This window comes from Trichechus manatus, unplaced genomic scaffold (assembly GCF_000243295.1).
Source record: "Trichechus manatus latirostris isolate Lorelei unplaced genomic scaffold, TriManLat1.0 scaffold00021, whole genome shotgun sequence".
Classification (NCBI taxonomy): Eukaryota; Metazoa; Chordata; class Mammalia; order Sirenia; family Trichechidae; genus Trichechus; species Trichechus manatus.
Window position 1 is genome coordinate 11,178,206 of NW_004443957.1, and position 17,388 is coordinate 11,195,593.

General features: G+C 36.3%; 1 protein-coding gene across 9 annotated transcripts in view; it reads left to right on the top strand.

Annotated features, from left to right (window-relative positions):
• RABGAP1L (RAB GTPase activating protein 1 like) overlaps positions 1-17,388 on the top strand; it is a 775,464-nt gene that overhangs the window by 458,431 nt on the left and 299,645 nt on the right. For all 9 annotated transcript variants that reach the window (XM_023728046.1, XM_023728049.1, XM_004372833.3 and 6 more), the window contains 2 exons: positions 3,054-3,128; positions 17,146-17,271. In XM_023728046.1, the coding sequence (XP_023583814.1) occupies positions 3,054-3,128; positions 17,146-17,271 (201 nt within the window). The remainder of the gene's footprint in view (positions 1-3,053; positions 3,129-17,145; positions 17,272-17,388) is intronic.

The window sequence follows — 17,388 nt, forward strand, 5'->3', positions numbered from 1 at the left end:
ATGTGTACTACTGTTTCAAGAGAAACTATTTGTTCTGTAAGCCTTCACCTGAAGTACAATTTAAATAAATAAATAATAAAATAAAATAACACTTTATCAAATTGAACAGAAAAAAAAAAGGTAGAAATAGAAATACCGTATGATTCAGCAATCCCATTTCTAGGAATATATCCTAGAGAAATAAGAGCTGTCACACGAATAGACATATGCACACACATGTTCATTGCAGCATTATTCACAATAGCAGAAAGACAGAAACAACCTAAGTGCCCATCCACAGATGAATGGATAGATAAACTATGGTACACACACACAATGGAATACTATGCAACGGTAAAGAATAATGATGAATCTGTGAAACATCTCACATCATGAATGAATCTGGAGGGCATTATGCTGAGTGAAGTAAGTCAATCACAAAAGGACAAATATTGCATAAGATCACTATCATAAAAACTCATGAAAAGGTTTACACACAGAAAAAAAACAACCTTTGATGGTTACAAGAGAGGGGAGAGGTGAGGGGGAAAAACACTAAATAGACAATACATAAGTGATAACTTTGGTTAAGGGTAAGGCAGTACACAATACTGGGGAAGCCAGCACAACTTAACCAAGGCAAGGTCATGGAAGCTTCATAGACGCATACAAACTCCTGAGGGTTCAAATTACTGAGCTGAGGGCTGGGGACCACAGTCTCGGGGACATCTAGCTCAACTGGCGTAACATAGTTTATAAAGAAAATGTTCTGAAAAAAGAAAATGTTCTACATCCTACTTTGGTGAGTAGCTTCTGGGGTCTTAAAAGCTTGTGAGCGGCCATCTAAGATACTCCACTGGAACCACCCTGTCTGGAGCAAGGAAGAATGAAGAAAACCAAAGACACAAGGGAAAGATTAGTCCAAAGGACTAATGGACCACAGCTACCACTACCTCCACCAGACTGAATCTAACACAACTAGATGGTGCCTGGCTACCACCACTGTCTACTCTGACAGGGATCACAACAGAGGGTTCTGGACAGAGCTGGAGAAAAATGTAGAACAAATTCCAGCTCACAAAAAAAGACCAGACATACTGGTCTGACAGAGATGGGAGAAACCGCGAGAGTATGACCCCCAGACACCCTTTTAACTCAGTACTGAAGTTACTCCAAAGGTTCACCCTTCAGCCAAAGATTAGACAGGCCCATAAAACAAAACGAGACTAAGTGGGCACACCAACTCAGGGGCAAGGGTGAGAAGGCAAGAGAGGAGAGGAAAGCTGGTCATGGGGAACCCAAAGTCGAGAAGGGGAGAGTGTTGACATGTCGTGGGGTTGGCAACCAGTGGCACAAAACAATATGTGTTTTAATTGTTTAATGAGAAACTAATTTGCTCTGTAAACCTTCATCTAAAGCACAGTTTTTAAAAAAAAGGAAAATGTACTTGTGAAAATTGCAAATGAAATAATACATGTTTAATTAAAGGCAGTCTAAAAATTAAAAATAAAATAAGATAAAAAGCAGGTTAGCGGTTGCCTGGGGTGGAGGTGGTTTGACTGCAAAGGGACATAAGAGAACTTTCTGGAATGAGAGTATTCTATAAAGGTTAGAGTTATCTAGATGCCCATATTTGTTAAAACTCAAGGAATTGTGCATTTAAAATGTGCATTGCATTGGCTGTAAGCTATACGTCAAGAAAGTTTTTTTTTATTTTAAGTAAGTAAAAAATAAAAGAATCCCAGACCCTGCACTCTGACTACCTTGGCATATGAGAGATACCACACTTATCCTCCCTGTGATGCCCAGTGCCCTGGACAGAGACAAGTGTTATGTTCACAGATCATATGCATTGGATTAAGTAAATTAAATGGGAATTTCTTCTTTAAACTGAAGCACAACATGTAGATGTAGTACATGGGATGGGATACATGTCCAGAATTTAAACAGCACAATTGGGATGTTTGCTTTTTGAAAACAAGTGTTGGAACACCTGAGCAATTTCTTATTCTAAATCAGGGATTAGCAAACTATATGGCCTATGTGGCCCGCTTGTGAGCTAAGAATGGTTTTTACATTTTAAGGTGTTATTTAAAAACAACAACAAGAAAGAAACATATGCAACAGATACCAAACGTGTTTTGCAGAACCTCAAATATTTACTATCTGACCCTTTATAGAAAAAGCTTGCCAATCCCTGTTCTTTGCTCTTTCATTAGCACACTGTGCTATTGTAACTGATTGAAGCTCCAAAAATCTAGTACAGGACGTCTTAAAAAATAATAATAATAATCCCAGCAGTTTGAAGTACTAGTTGGTGCATATCAGACGTGCAGCTTTATTTCCTTTCCTCTGAAGACAAAGAGGTGAATGTTAAGTGGAATGGTGTGATAGTTGTTTCCCAGGGAGAGCTGTATTTGCAACGAATGGGCCTCTTTGACTGTATACGGCTGTCCTGGTTAGAACGATGTTAATGATACTGAATAGCCAGAGCACCTGTCATAGAGAGTGTGTATGTGGCACCAGGCTCTCTGAGCCACCCTGCAGAAAGTACAGGGCAGTAAATATCTCTGGTTTGCCACAGTGATATACATGGGAGGAGTCATTTCTGCCCTACAGCCTTCAGTTTGGAAGAGATTCGAGAACTTCTAAAGTTCTCTGTAGAGGATTCATTCTTTTGTAGGTCAGGTTAGGGGGCCTGCACTACACTCTCAACAGCTTCTAGATTTCCTCCTTGTAGTGCTTCAGAACTCCCACATCAACCCTAAAACCTTCCCATCTTCCCACACCACTTCCCATGGTCTCACACACCTGACCTCAAACCCTCATGGATCTTTTAAAACTAATTTAAGTAGTCTGGGCATCCCTTAGTTCCAAGTTGTAAAAGGGTATTAAGAACTGCTTTAGGAAACATGCAGCCTCTTTGTGGGGACCACACTGTGCTAATGACACACATATTGAAGTTGAGGATTGGTGAAATTGTGGGCAGGAACAAGCAGCGCCTGCTGTGAGCTAACATCATGTAAAGATCTGCGAATGTTTACAATATTCATTTCTCTCCGCCTTTTCCCTAGGCCTACTCTGTGTACGATGAAGACATTGGATACTGTCAAGGACAGTCTTTCCTTGCTGCTGTATTGCTGCTGCATGTAAGTAATTTTCCATGTAACAAATGGCACAGTGCTGCCAAGTTTATTTTATTTTCTACCTGGTTTTGTTCTTCCTTATTTCTCATTTACCTGATGGAGATTATATATGGCATATCTTTTTTAAAATGTACCTTGTGTGCTAAAGTAAGAGATCTGATGTCAAAATGGGATGGTTTCTCAACAGAATTAATTTTTCTGGAAGGGAATAAATTGCTTATTTGGAGTTATTTTTAACTAGAACCCTTTAGAATTAAAGTAGTCAATGTAACTGTGCAAATATGAGCAGGATCAGGGCCATTCTGAACCACTATACTGTGGCAAGGAAGTCTTTTCTGTGATTTTTTTTTTTTTTTTTTGTATTCTCTCTTTCTTATCAGTCACCTTATGTAACCAAACATTTACTGAGCATCAGTTGCTAGGCACTAGGCTACACAGTGGGATTACAAAGATGAATAAATTACTTTGTATGCTCTCAAAGACCTCAAAGTCCAGGAAGAGGCACAAAAATGTCAGCACATACTTATTTGTGTTCCCTTTTATGAGTCTTTATTGATTTTTCTGATGACAAAACCATACGTGCTCACTAAAGAACTAAGTGCTAAGAGAAAGAGATACATGGGATAAGAGAATAGAGAGAATTACCTAACTCAGCTCTTTCAGAACTTTCAGGAAAGACTTTCTGGAGGAGGTGGCAGTTTTGCCAAGACATAAATAATTGAGATTGGGGAGGCAGGAGAGAAGAGGGAGAGAGTAAAGAATTCTAGACAAAGGGGACAACATGAGAAGATGTATGGAAACATGAAAGGTCACAGCATATAAAGAGAATAATATGAAATTACACGTTACTATAGGAATTGTATGCAGGGAGTGATATGAGTTAAAAATGGTAATGTGGAGAGGGACCAAATTATGAAGACTTTGTAATCATGTTTAGAAATGTGGGCTTTATTATTCTAAAGCTAATGAGGAACCAACCATTGAGGGGAATGACAGTCAGATGTGCATTTCAGATAAATTATTATTGTACCTGTGCAGAGAGTGATATTGAAAGGGAACAAGACTAACAGCAGAGAGACCAGTTAGGAATAAGAATATAAATGAGAGATAATGAGAGATGTTGAGGCATGGAGAGGGGAAAAAACAGAATTGAGAAACAGGAAAAAAATCGGTAGGTTTTGTCGATGAATTCGTGAAGGAAAGTTCAACGGTGACATGTCTAGTTTTCTAGCTTAAGGGATTGGATGAATTGTGGGTCTTTTAAGCTGAGATAGAAAATACATCCTTTGAGAATGAACGGAAGAAAAAGTTTATGAGTTAGTGATGAATTCTGTTTTGAATTCATTGACCTTGGGATATTTCTGGAACATCTAAGTGGAGCTGTCCAGTGACCAGTTGGATACTGGAGACTGATGCTGAGGGAGAAATCAAAGCTGAAATCACAAGAGTGGATCAGGTCACCTAGGAAGAATAAATAGAGTAGGCAGAACAGGATAGAGCCTAGGAACACCAAACGATTAAAAGACTGAGAAAGTGGAACCCTAGAAGAGGTTCAGACTTTCAGTAGAAAGGAAGCATGGATAATGTCAGTTGCAGCAGAGAGGCCTAGCAAGTTAAAACTAAAACAGTTCCTCTGGGTTTGACATTCTGAAAATGAAGAGCAATCATAGTAGATTGATGGTGCTAATTCTAGTAACCTGATTCTAATGATGATAATGATACACAAAAGTTCTATTGTGATTCATCACTTTATCTCACTTTGAGGTTAATTTCTTCCCCTGTTGCATTATCATCTATTTATGATCTTCATCCTCTCCCTGTTAACCTTCTTTCTTTGATACATACCCATCCCATCTTCTTGGGACCCCCTCTGGTGATGTAGCACTTTATAGCCACAGATTCTCAGGGTCCCTTGTTTCCACTACTAAGCCCACCTACTGTCTAGAATAAAGAGATCCCTTCTGCATCGGGCTGGACACTGAAAGCAGTGATGTGGGTTTGTTCATCAAGGTTCAGAGCCAGCTTTCATCTAAAGGGAGCCTTTATACTTACTCTGATGAGAAGCTAATGTTCAAGCCATGGGTGATAAAGCTTTGTTTTCTACAAAGCAATCTTTGAATATACCACAGTTCAGCATTTTTGACCTGTAGCTCTGTTTACACTGTGTCTTTATAGAAAGTAGAGGGGCCTTAAACTAAGGGAGCATTCAAAAGTGGAGCAATAACTGCAGGATACATAGGAAACCATTGTCCTTCATGTTTTCAGCACATCAAGCTTCATCACACTTCAAGTTTAAAGTATTAACTAAAGTTCAGTGAGAAGAATATCTCTCTGAGAAATCTGTTTTAGATTTTACAGAAGTTTAAATTAATTGCAAGATCATATTTATTTGAAACACCGCCCCCCCGCAACAAAAAAGAGAGAGTGATGCAAGTAACTAGAAAGCTCAAATACCCAGAATTTTTCCCTGATTATCTACTCTGCTATTATAATGGCCAAAGGGCAATTCAGCTTTTGTGAACTTATTCAACAAAATAGCTTCTAAAGTATACCACAAGATAGAAATTCAGAAGAGTCGTTTACACATTCTGTGCTAATAGAATTGTGCAGTTGTTGCCATGGTTTACAAAAATAACTTGAAATATAGAACTACCTTCAGAAACTCTAAGGAAAAGTTAAATGACATTTCACATATTTTTAATGAAAAACATATTATATTCTAATTTTTAATTGCAGTATATGTGATAATTCTCAGTTAATCAGCATATTCCATTTAACTGACCAACCCATTCCTCAACCAATTTGAATAATAGGCATTAGCTGTAGTTTTTTTTCTTTTTCACATTTTTGCCTCCAGGGTTTAAACAGGTAGAAAAATACAGGCTAGCCTAAACAATTCATCAAATACACTATCTGTAGTTCTAGGGAGATACTTTATTAGGGTGTTACTGACTGATTTTTTATCAGTTACATAAGCTATTGCTTCTTTTTGCTGCCAGACATCCTTTGGCAGCTCCATATTAATCATTGTCAGAGCATGCTTCTTTTTGGGATGCTGTCCTTTCCTCAACTCATGGTCATTTATATTTCACATTCACTGCCTGAGAGGAAAAAAAGACCAAAGATGAAAGTATGTTTAAAAACAAAGTTTTGAATTTTTAAGTTTTTTCATGTCTAAGTAGTTTTAAGAAATAAATAGGCTCTCCTGGTGCTTAGAAATTTTCAGATGTTTTGATAACAACTTTTTAGCATGGAGTAGTTTAAGTAGTGGAAGAATTAAGTGTTTGCTGCAGTAAACCAAAAAACAAACCCATTGTCTTCGAGTCCGTTCCGATTTATAATGACCCCATGTGTTTCAGAGTAGAAATGCACTCCATAGGGTTTTCAATGGCTGTAATCTTACAGAAGTAGATCTCCAGGCCTTTCTTCCATGTTGCTGTTGGGTGGATTCGAACAGCCCTTGAGAACAAATCGTTTACACCACACACTGTTATATCCATTGATGAAGTTATGAGAAATTTATTGTTTATAGTTGGAGAAGAAAGTTACAGTCCAGATTGCTTGCAGCCATTGTAGTGTTCAACCGCCTTTGAAGTTATGCAATATGCAGTAATAAAATAATTATTAGAAATATCATCATTATAATATTAACCTTTGATTAACTGTAGGTATAATAAATAATGCCCTTTATATATTTCATTTATTCTAAAAGTTGTATAAAATATTTTAGATAATTTTAGCACAATATATTGTAACACATTTATTGTTAAGTAGTTTTTAATTATATTTACTTATTTTTGTTTTATTGAACATATACTTTCTCAGACCTTTAGAAAAGTATGTTCATTTTTAAGGTGCAATTACTGTATGTATATTAATATGGCTTAATAGAGCTATAGTTATTTTCAGTTGCAGAAAAGATTGTTTGAATAATCCAGAATGTTTAAAACTATTTAATTTTTAAAAAAAACTGATTAGGCACAACTCCTTTGGAAACTAATTTGGTTTATCTGATAAAGATAAGCATACTCAGCAATTCCACCTTAGTCAAATTTATGAACATGTACAAGATACATGTACAGGAATTGTCCTAGGATCGGCATTTATAATAGTCAAAACACTGAAACAACTCAAATGCCCATTATTAGAATATTTGAATTTTAATTAGATATTAAAATGAATAAATAAATTATGGTATGTTCATATAGTGGCATGCTTTATAGCAATGGAATAAATGCTTTATAGAGATTAATATATGAATGAATCATAGAAACATAAGGTTAGTAAAAAAGCAAGGTATATGATTCTATTTGGTATTATTCTGTTTAGTATAAAGTTCAAAAATAGGAAAAACCAAATTCTATGTTTAAGATGCTACATAGATGGAAAAACTATTAAAAAAAATCAGTGAAGTGATTACTACTAAAGTCAAGATAGTGATTTCTCTGGGAGGACAAAGGGGTCATTATTGGGAAGAGGCACATGGGGATCTTTAGGGGCATTGACAGTATTCTGTTCCTTAACCTGAGTGGTGTTTACATGAGTACTTTGTAATTTTGATTTGTTTTTACTTTGTAATCAGTTATTCATAAGAGTGTACATTTAACTTTTATGCATTTTTCTGTATGTTATATTTCAAAATAAAGTAAGATTTAAAAATTATGAATTCTTGAATAGACCCCCAAAATGATAAGTTTAAGATGAGATTTAACCAATGGACTTAGAAATGAGAAACAGACTGCTTATTAGTTTTCCTGAAAGTAAAGATTTTACAAGAGTCCAAGATGATAAGATAGAGGCTTCCAAATATCTTATCTATCTTGCTAGCTACCTATGTAAAAATATTTGTGGCATTGTATTATCTGGAACTCTTTCTGCTGCATGTGCCAGAACCCTAACTCAAAGTAGCTTAAGTTAAAAAGGAAATTTGTAGGCTCACATAGCTGGGAGGTCCAGGGGGAAGATGATTTTTGACATGGTTAGATTCTGGAGTTCATATTTTGTCATCAGGAATCTGTGTCTTTGTATCTCTATTCTGCTTGAATTTTCTTGCCTTAATTATATGAGCAGGCTGTCCTCACATAGAGGGCAACATGGCTGCTGACTGGCCTAGTTTCATATTCTTCCCAGTTTTACAACTTCGTTTAAAAGAGACCATCTTTTGCTATAGCTCCTGCATTAAAAAAAAAAAAAAAAAAAAATTCTGGGGGGCTCTGATTGACCTTCCTTGCGTCACCTACCGTTCCTGAATCAATTCCTGAGGCCAGGAGGGTAGAGCATGGTGATTGGCAGGGCCCCGGTCTTGAGTCCATCCCAGTGATGACACTGAGCACAGATTCCTCCTGAACAGTGCAGTGGTTTTCTTACGGGAAAAGGGATCCTGATATCAGAAGGTAGGTGGAAAGGATACTAGAAAGATACATCAATCAGATAGTCTTATATTGATGTCTTTACTACCAGAGTTTTAGAGTATTTTTAAATAAATCCTTCTATACTTCCAAATCGCTTTTTCCCTTATAATCCAGGAGAAAAAAACCATTCATTTTCCTGCTCTGAGTTAAATCTTTCATCAGTGCTTTTGAACCATTTCTGAATGTCTTCTCTCTGTGTCCTGTAAATATACTCAAGACAGTTTACTTTAAAAAAAAAAAAAAATCCTCTCTTGACCCCCCCCCCAGCTTAGTTATTATCTTGTGTTTCTCTGCCCTTTAAAAGCCTAACTCCTTCAAGGGGAGTAAAAATCACAATTCTGAATTTTAATTGTGGTTTGAGTACCTTTCAAGTTATATGACCTTGGGCAAGTTGCTGAATCTCTCTGAGCTTCAGTTTCTTAATTTACAAAATAGAAATAATATTTTCATCCTTATAGGGTTTTTATGAGTATTAAATACCTTAGGTTTTGAGTGTAAAGAGTCTTACATATTTTGCACCTGGCACAAAAAAAGTACAGCCCTGAAATTAAATCCAGGCTTTTCTTAATCTGTGGTTACTCGCAGATCAGTTTCTCTGAACTTCAGTAGTTTCACACTTAAAATCTAAAAGTAATAACCTACCTTGCAGAGTTTTATGAGGATCACATGGGGGGTAATGAATGAATGCATGCATGAATGAATGAATGGCTAAAATAATGGTAGCTACAGCTATTATTTCTAAAATCAGTAATTATTATAGTTATTTACTGTTTTGGGCAGGGACTCTGACCCCACTTGTTTAATTGATTACACACAGGAAACTAATATATTGACAGTGATTGTATTTTATGGCTCATGAATAGATATTCAGTTTGTATGTGTTTTAGCATGTATTTGATTTAAAGAGAAAATGAGCAGCTAGACGTTTTCATTCTGTTGACTTTTCAATGTGTAAACAGAAAACGAAGACTCATGGGCTTATGATTTTCAAAATAGTCACTAGCATCCATCTTTGTTGAAGAAAATTCAGAAAGTCAGTGGAGTGTTCATCACATTCATGGAAAAAGATGGATCATTCCAAAAATATGTGAGACACAGTCATATGGAATAGGAAATTTAGTTTTATTCTAAATATGGGGATTATTTTTAATTATCAACAAATAATTTTACTTAAAAAATATCTGATGTGTGTTACTTCAGGTGAGTCTTAAGACTTTTGAAGTACTTAGAGCTGCTTTGTTTTATGGTTCATTACGAAGAGAGGCAGTGATCCATTCAGTGATTGTCTGCACATTAGTACAGATGGCAGATCATTATCAACATTTGTTACCAAACAGGGATTATATCATTCTTGATTCTTATATTATGCATTTGAGGTGGGTATTTAGTTTTGTATCTCATAGAGGAATGGACAATATTTTGATATCTTAAATTATAAAATTTTAATGTTTATCTCTTCCTTTCTGCAATAAAGCAGCACTGATTTCATGGCGAAGTTCTTATACACAGCAAAGATGGATATTCCGTATTAGAGACCCACCATACTCCAACATCTTACTATTTTATTTTAAAATATATTGTTCAGTTATTCATTTTTATTATATTTTAAACCAATTCCATATCGATGATAAGTTGGATTGTCCAGTTCAATGAAATATTGATCACTATAATAGGTTAAATAGAAAATAATCATTTCATTTTTTTTTTTTAAGTAGGCAGATCCCGCAGTACTACTTAGTAGGGGTACCACATGTAATAAATGGGGGAATCATATATAGTTAGGAAAGGCTTAACAGTTCAGCCAGGTATTGATTCTCAGGTCTTGATTGATTTTCTTTATGCTAATTGAGGAGACAAGCTTAACAGCTAATACAAAGTATAAATATTATAAAAGTTTCTTATATTTAGTGGTTTTTTACAGATGCAAAGTTAAAACAATATCTGTGGCTTAGTTATTATTGATTGCTGTGGAGTGGCTCTGACTCATGGAGACCTTATGTACAATAGAACAAAGTGTTGCCTGATCCCGAGCCATCTTCATGATCTGAGATACTTTTGAGCCCATTGTTGTGGCTGTTGTGTCAGTCCATCTCACTGAGGGTGTAGGGACACACAAATAAGTATAATATGTGTCACAGAGAGATTTGGGATTCAGAGAAAGCAAAGATCTCATCAGGTGAAAGAGAGTAACAAAGACTTCATGATGTAAGTGTTATTTATGATAAACCTTAATAGATTGGTAAGATTTCAAAGGCAGAGTAATGGCTACATAGTATACCCAAAACCCAGGCATCCACCCTGAGCTCGTTTACCTTAATTACAAGGAGAGCCTGGAGTGCAGCCTCACTACTTAGTTTCAGAAGGAGTTCTTCCCAGTGATACACAGAAAATGTTGTCATTTATGTTGTGAAAAGTAGCAAGTTTTGCTGCTTCATTTTAAAAACTTATATCCCTATAATTTTAACATTAGAAAGCCCTATAGAAGAAATTTACTTTTGTAATTTTTTGATTGTGTAAAATATTTATCCATGCATGTATTTACTCATTTTATTCTTCTAAGTGCCTGTGTACAAGGCACTATGGTAGTTGCTGATGTATAAGAGAGAGTCTCTGTCTTCAAGGAAGGAAAGAGAAGGGAAATTTACATTTGTTGATCACCTACAATGTGTGTGTGTTGACTTTCACATATATCATCTCATTTAATACATATAACATCCCTATGACATAAACCAAAATAAACCAAACCCATTGCTGTCATGTCGATTCCAACTCATAGTGACCTTATAGGACAGAGTAGAACTGCCCCATAGGGCTTCCAAGGCTGTAATCTTTACGGAAGCAGACTGTCACATCTTTCTCTCCTGGAGCAGCTGGTGATTTGAACCACCGACCTTTGGTAGTTAAAGCAGTAGTTAACTACTGCACCTCCAGGGCTCTTTCCCTATAATATAGGTTATATTATTTCTGATTGTTTTAGAACTAAAATAACCTCAGGCTCTGAGAGGTTACCTGTTCAGGGTCACTCAGCTAGTAACTAAAAGCTTGTCTGGGAATTCACATCTATCGATATAATTCCAAATGCATGTTCTTTCCACTACATCACCTTTTCTATATTCACCATCTATTTCTAGGCAGCTTTTTGAGAAGAATGATTGAATATAGGTTATTGTAGATTACCCTTTCATACAAAAGAGAAGTGACAGATCCTTATTAAACTAACATATTTATAATCCACCCTTCTCTGTAATTCATTCTCCATAGAGTAGCTAATGATCTTTTTTTTCTAAATGTTATTTTGTTGTTGTTGAGAATATACACAGTGAAACACACACCAGTTCAACAGTTTCTACACGTACAATTCAGTGACATTGATTACCTTCTTCAAGTTGTGCAGCCATTCTCACCCTCTTTTTCTGAGTTGTTCCTCCCTCATTATAATATAGTGATTTTAATAAAGTAAAAATCAGATAATATCACTCTCCTATTTAAAACTCCAGTGGTTTCCCATTGCACTTAGAAAACAGTCCTAATATATCAGTGCTGTGCAGGAACCAGCTTATAACAGTTCGTAAGAACCAACTGTTACATTTTCAGGAATTTTATGAGCTGGTTATTAAACAAAAGAAACCCCAGTTCTATCAAGTCAGTTCTGACTCATGGTGACTGTTATAGATCGAATTTTCCCCAAAAAATATGTGATGTAATTCCTAACCTCTGTGCCTGTAGTTATAATCCCATTTGGGAATGGGTTGTTTTGTTATGTTAATGAGGCAAGATTAGTGTAGGGTATGTCGTGATTCAATCTCTTTTGAGATATAGAAGAGATTAAACAAGCAAGTGAGCCAGCAGAGATGGGAGAAGAGAGATGCCAAGCCACATGAAGTTTGCCCAGGAACAGAAGCTCAAAGAGACAAGGACCCTTAAAAGCCTGTGAGTGGCCATCTAAGATACTCCACTGGAGCAAGGGAGAAAGGGAGAATGAAGAAAATCAAAGACATAAGGGAAAGATTAGTCCAAAGGACTAATGGACCACAACTACCACAGCCTCTACCAGACTGAGTCCAGCATAGCTAGATGGTGCCCGTCTACCACCACCTACTGCTCTAACAGGGATCACAATAGAGGGTCCTGGACAGTGCTGGAGAAAAATGTAGAACAAAATTCTAGCTCACAAAAAAACACCAGACATACTGGTCTAACATAGACTGGAAAAACCCTGAGAGTATGGCCCCCAGACACCCTTTTAACTCAGTACTGAAGTCACTCTTGAGGCTCACCCTTCAGCCAAAGATTAGACAGGCCCATAAAACAAAACGAGGTTAAAGGGGCACACCAATGCAGGGGCAAGGGTGAGAAGGCAGGAGGTGACAGGAAAGCTGGCAGTGGGGAACCAAAGTCCAGAAGGAGAGAGTGTTGACATGTCGTGGGGTTGGCAACCAATGTCACAAAACAATATGTATTAATTGTTTAATGAGAAACGAATTTGCTCTGTAAACCTTCATTTAAAGCACAATAGAGAGAGAGACAAGGCCATTTCTCCAGAGCCGACAGAGAGAAAAAGCCTTCCCCCTAGAGCTGACACCCTGAATTCAGACTTCTAGCCTCCTAAACTGTGAGAAAATAAATTTCTGTTTGTTAAAGCCACCCACTTGTGGTATTTCTGTTACAGTAGCACTAGTTAAGACACCGTCCCCATGAGTAACAGAGTAGAACTGCTCCATAGGTTTTTCTTGGCTGTAATCTTTATGGAAGCAGATCACCAGGTCTTTTTTCCATGGTTTCACTGGGTGGATTCAAACAACCAACCTTTAGGTTAGTAGTTGAGCACAACCCATTTGCACTACTGCCATTATTAAAAATTAAATTATATAAACTCACAAATAACATATTAAAAGCAAGAAGTAATACTCAAAACTCATCACTTCCTAATTATTTTACTATAGTTTACTGTTCTTATTTACATCTGTTTTATCTGTATGATGGAAATACTATATAATAGTATGCATCACTTCCCAACTCCAGTCTGTTTTATTTTCAGATATTCTATGAGTTATGGATAGTGGCCAAACGCAGCTGATTCTACAGCAGGGCCACTATTAACCAACTTGTTTTGAATTTATTGGCATCCTGTTTATATTTTCATTGACAAAGCTGATAATTTGTCATTGTCAGTAATTTTTTTCTGCCATCATTGATGTCACTAGTAAAACAAAAAAAGGAAGAAAACCAGTTGCCATTGAGTCAGTGCCAAGTCATGGCAACACCATGTGTGTCAGAGTAGGATTGTGCTCCATAGAGATTTCAGTGACTTTGAAAGTAGATCACTAGGCCTTTCTTCTGAGGTGCCTCTGGGTGGACTGAAACCTCCAAGCTTTTGATTAGCAGCTTAACCTTTTGAACCATCCACGGACACTGAAGTCACTAGTAGCCATCAATAAATGAAAATAGTTTAAAATTTGTAAAATGTGTTTTCATATCATACTTCTTATGTTTCACCACATCATCTATCTAGGTTCAGCCTTCACTGCCTGATATGGGACACTAGACAGGGGTATAATGTCTTCCTTAAACATGCATTGTCTTATCCTTCAAAAGCAAAGTATTATTACAACTCAGTTTATTAATTTCCTTTTTTGGTAGGGGGGAACATAAATGTCAATCAGTACTTGTTGTTTAACTCTATTTTATATATATTTTAGAGACTTGTTTTCAGTTTTAAAACCTTTGACATTTTTGCTAGTTTTTGTATGCTTACCCTGGTCACTGCTAGTGATAAAAAAATACATTATTTGAACAAAGAAAAACCTAGCTAGACATGCCAATTAGATCCCATTTAGTCTCTGAAAGAGAAAATGAAGGTTTCCTTCCCATTTTCCAAAGGGTTATACATGTTTTCTATTACTTTTTCACTTAGTTTGTTGGCAGCCTTTTTCTGTCTTCACAGGGGTTCATTTTAGTCAGTTTTATGATGAGGTAATTCCTGAGATCTCATAAGAGCTTATTACATCTGACCTTAATATTTGCAGATAATCAACATTGATTCACACCCACCAGCTAGACTGGTATTTTATAGGTTTAATCTACTAGGATTGTCAGTTAATATTCACAAGCTTTTATTTTTTAGGAATCAAGTTCAGGCCTTCAAATGGTTTTGTTTTTGAAGAGAGTTTATTAAATATATTGTTGTGGGTGTGTGTGTGGGTGGGTGTGTATGTGTATGAGAGAGAAAGAGTGGTATTTAAGCTTCATACACCTAAACAAAGCAGAAATCTGTGCCCATTTGTCATTATCCTTGGTAATTTATCTTGATCTGGCTTGTACCCATCTCTTTAGCCTTGTCTCTGGCCATTCCTCTACTTGTACCCTAACTGTAGTTATGTCTGCCTCCTCACATCCACCTCCTCTATCCCAGGACTTCTCTGTCCTCGACAAGCTGAAGTAGAGATACCTGTTTACTAGTCCGCTCCCCTGGTTGACGGGGAACTCCTTTGGGCAGGCCCCACTCCGTTGTCCCAGTGCCTAGCACTGCTCAGTAACTGGATGTATAGATGCCAAAAAGCATGTGAACCTTTAAAGATTTTACCACACTTAAGGAAATAAAGCTTTATTCCCTTAATAAAATATCAGATGATAAAATATTCAGCTACTCACCATTCACTCAGAAAGAGAGAGGCTCTAAGTGAGTGAGTTTCTCTAGGGCTGGTTACAAGTTATCTCACACGCAGTTCTTTTGTGCACCATTTGAGTAGAGATCTGTGGGGAGGGGAGATGAAGAGGGTTAGAGTTTGGTGGTAAGAGAAGTACTGTGCAAATAAATGTCACCTGAGACTTCAATAATATAGTTGCTAAAGGAGTAATGAACACAGTATACTTATATTCTAAATAACTGAATGGAAGCTGGAAAATGTTTGCTAACTTGAACAGCTGGGGTCAATACCAAAGACTTTGAAAAAGCTCACTGATTAAAAAAAAAAAAGAAATAAGCAAATATTTAGAGAACAAAATTACAACGGTTAAGTATACTTATTTAACTTTAGGAGATTTTATTTAACTAATTTAGGTATTTCATGGCTTATAAGTAGAAAATAGAAGTGGCCAATTTATGTAGGAACTGAAAACAATTGTATTTCTAAGTAGGTAAATAGAACTCTATTTGATTCAGTTATTCAGGCATGAAGTTAGTTTAACAAAGGTATCAAATTCTAAAATCAACCAAGTTCAGACTTTCAGAGAAGTGGCATTTAAAGTAGATTTTTGCTTAATAGGTACATCCTGGGACATTGAGTAAGGACAAGAGCTTTTCAGTCTGCTTGGTATGATACCTAGGGTATTGAATATGTCCTTCTCTTCAAATTATTTCAGCTTATTGAATCCACAATTTAGAGATTTGTTCCTTTGACTTCAGGCTTCATTCCTTGTTCAGATGAAAACACCTCTAAGAAGGTCGATACATTAGATTTTATTGATCACTTAAATCTTAATAGTAGGAGCTCATGAGACTCTGTCCTGAAAACTTTTTTTTTTTTTTTTAAATAGAAAGAAAAGTAACAATAGCAAGAAAACTCTAGGAGGACAGTATGACACTATCAAAATTAAAAATGCATTTAGCCTTTGACACAGCAATCTCTCTCTTGGGAACTTGTCCTACCTCTACCCCTGCATAGCTGCAAAATGATACATATGTAAGGTTGTTTATTGCAGCTATTGGTGATGAATTAGGAACAACCCAAGTAGCCATTAATAGGAAACTGGCGGGCTGTGGTACATCCACATAATAGAATACTGTTTAGCTGTTTAAAAAAATAATAATAAAGAGAAACTGTGTACTGAGTTGAAAGCATTTCCAACTTATATGGTTAAGAAAGAAAAAAACAAGATGTATAACAATGTATATGGGATACTATCTTTTATGTAGGAAAGGGGAAAAATAAAATAATAAATGTAATTTCATTTATTTGCATTTAACACTGGCAAGACACATGAAAAATTATCAGAACTTTGAACCAGTTCATTCTGGTTCAAATCCTTGCTGAAAATTTGCATTTCTAACAAATTCCCTGCTGAGAATTTGCATTTCCACCCTGGCTATACTGAATAAAATCTACATTTTAACAAAATCCCCAGGCGATTGATTCTTATGTAGAACTTCCTGGGAACTTGTTAGAAATTCAAATTCTCAGCAGGGGTTCGAACCAGAATGAAGCAATTCGAAGCCCTGAAAATTAAGAGTAGTTATGAGGCTATGCAAAAGGAGTGGGGGGCAGCGACAAGGCTAGTGCATATAGGGATGAGTAGAAGTGAGACTTTTACCTTTATATCCTGTTATACTAATTTGATTTTTGACCCATGTATCTGAATTACCTATTGTTTAAGAAGGCCTAATGAATACTGATAGGATGATTACAGTTAGCAAAAGAGGGAGATTCACTCCAAGTGAGGAGGCTGAAAGCTTTGAACACAAATTATGCTTATGTTCATCTGCAGAGGGATGGCTTCATTCACTAGAGGGCTTCAACTATTTATGCCAAGGACTAATAGCATGAAAGAACTTTTCTGACATTCTGGTCAAATACCACACAATCATGTTCTGTATATATGTTCTCCTATAGATGCCAGAGGAACAAGCATTCTGTGTTTTGGTGAAAATCATGTATGACTATGGTTTGCGAGACCTCTACAAAAATAACTTTGAAGATCTTCATTGCAAATTCTATCAGTTGGAGAAACTAATGCAGGTAAATAAAAATTATGAACTTTAATCACTCAGGGATCTGATAAGTTGTATAGAAAGCCTACGAGAGTTGATAAGCAATCATGCATTCAGAAGTTTAGTGGAATACTATAGAAAATGT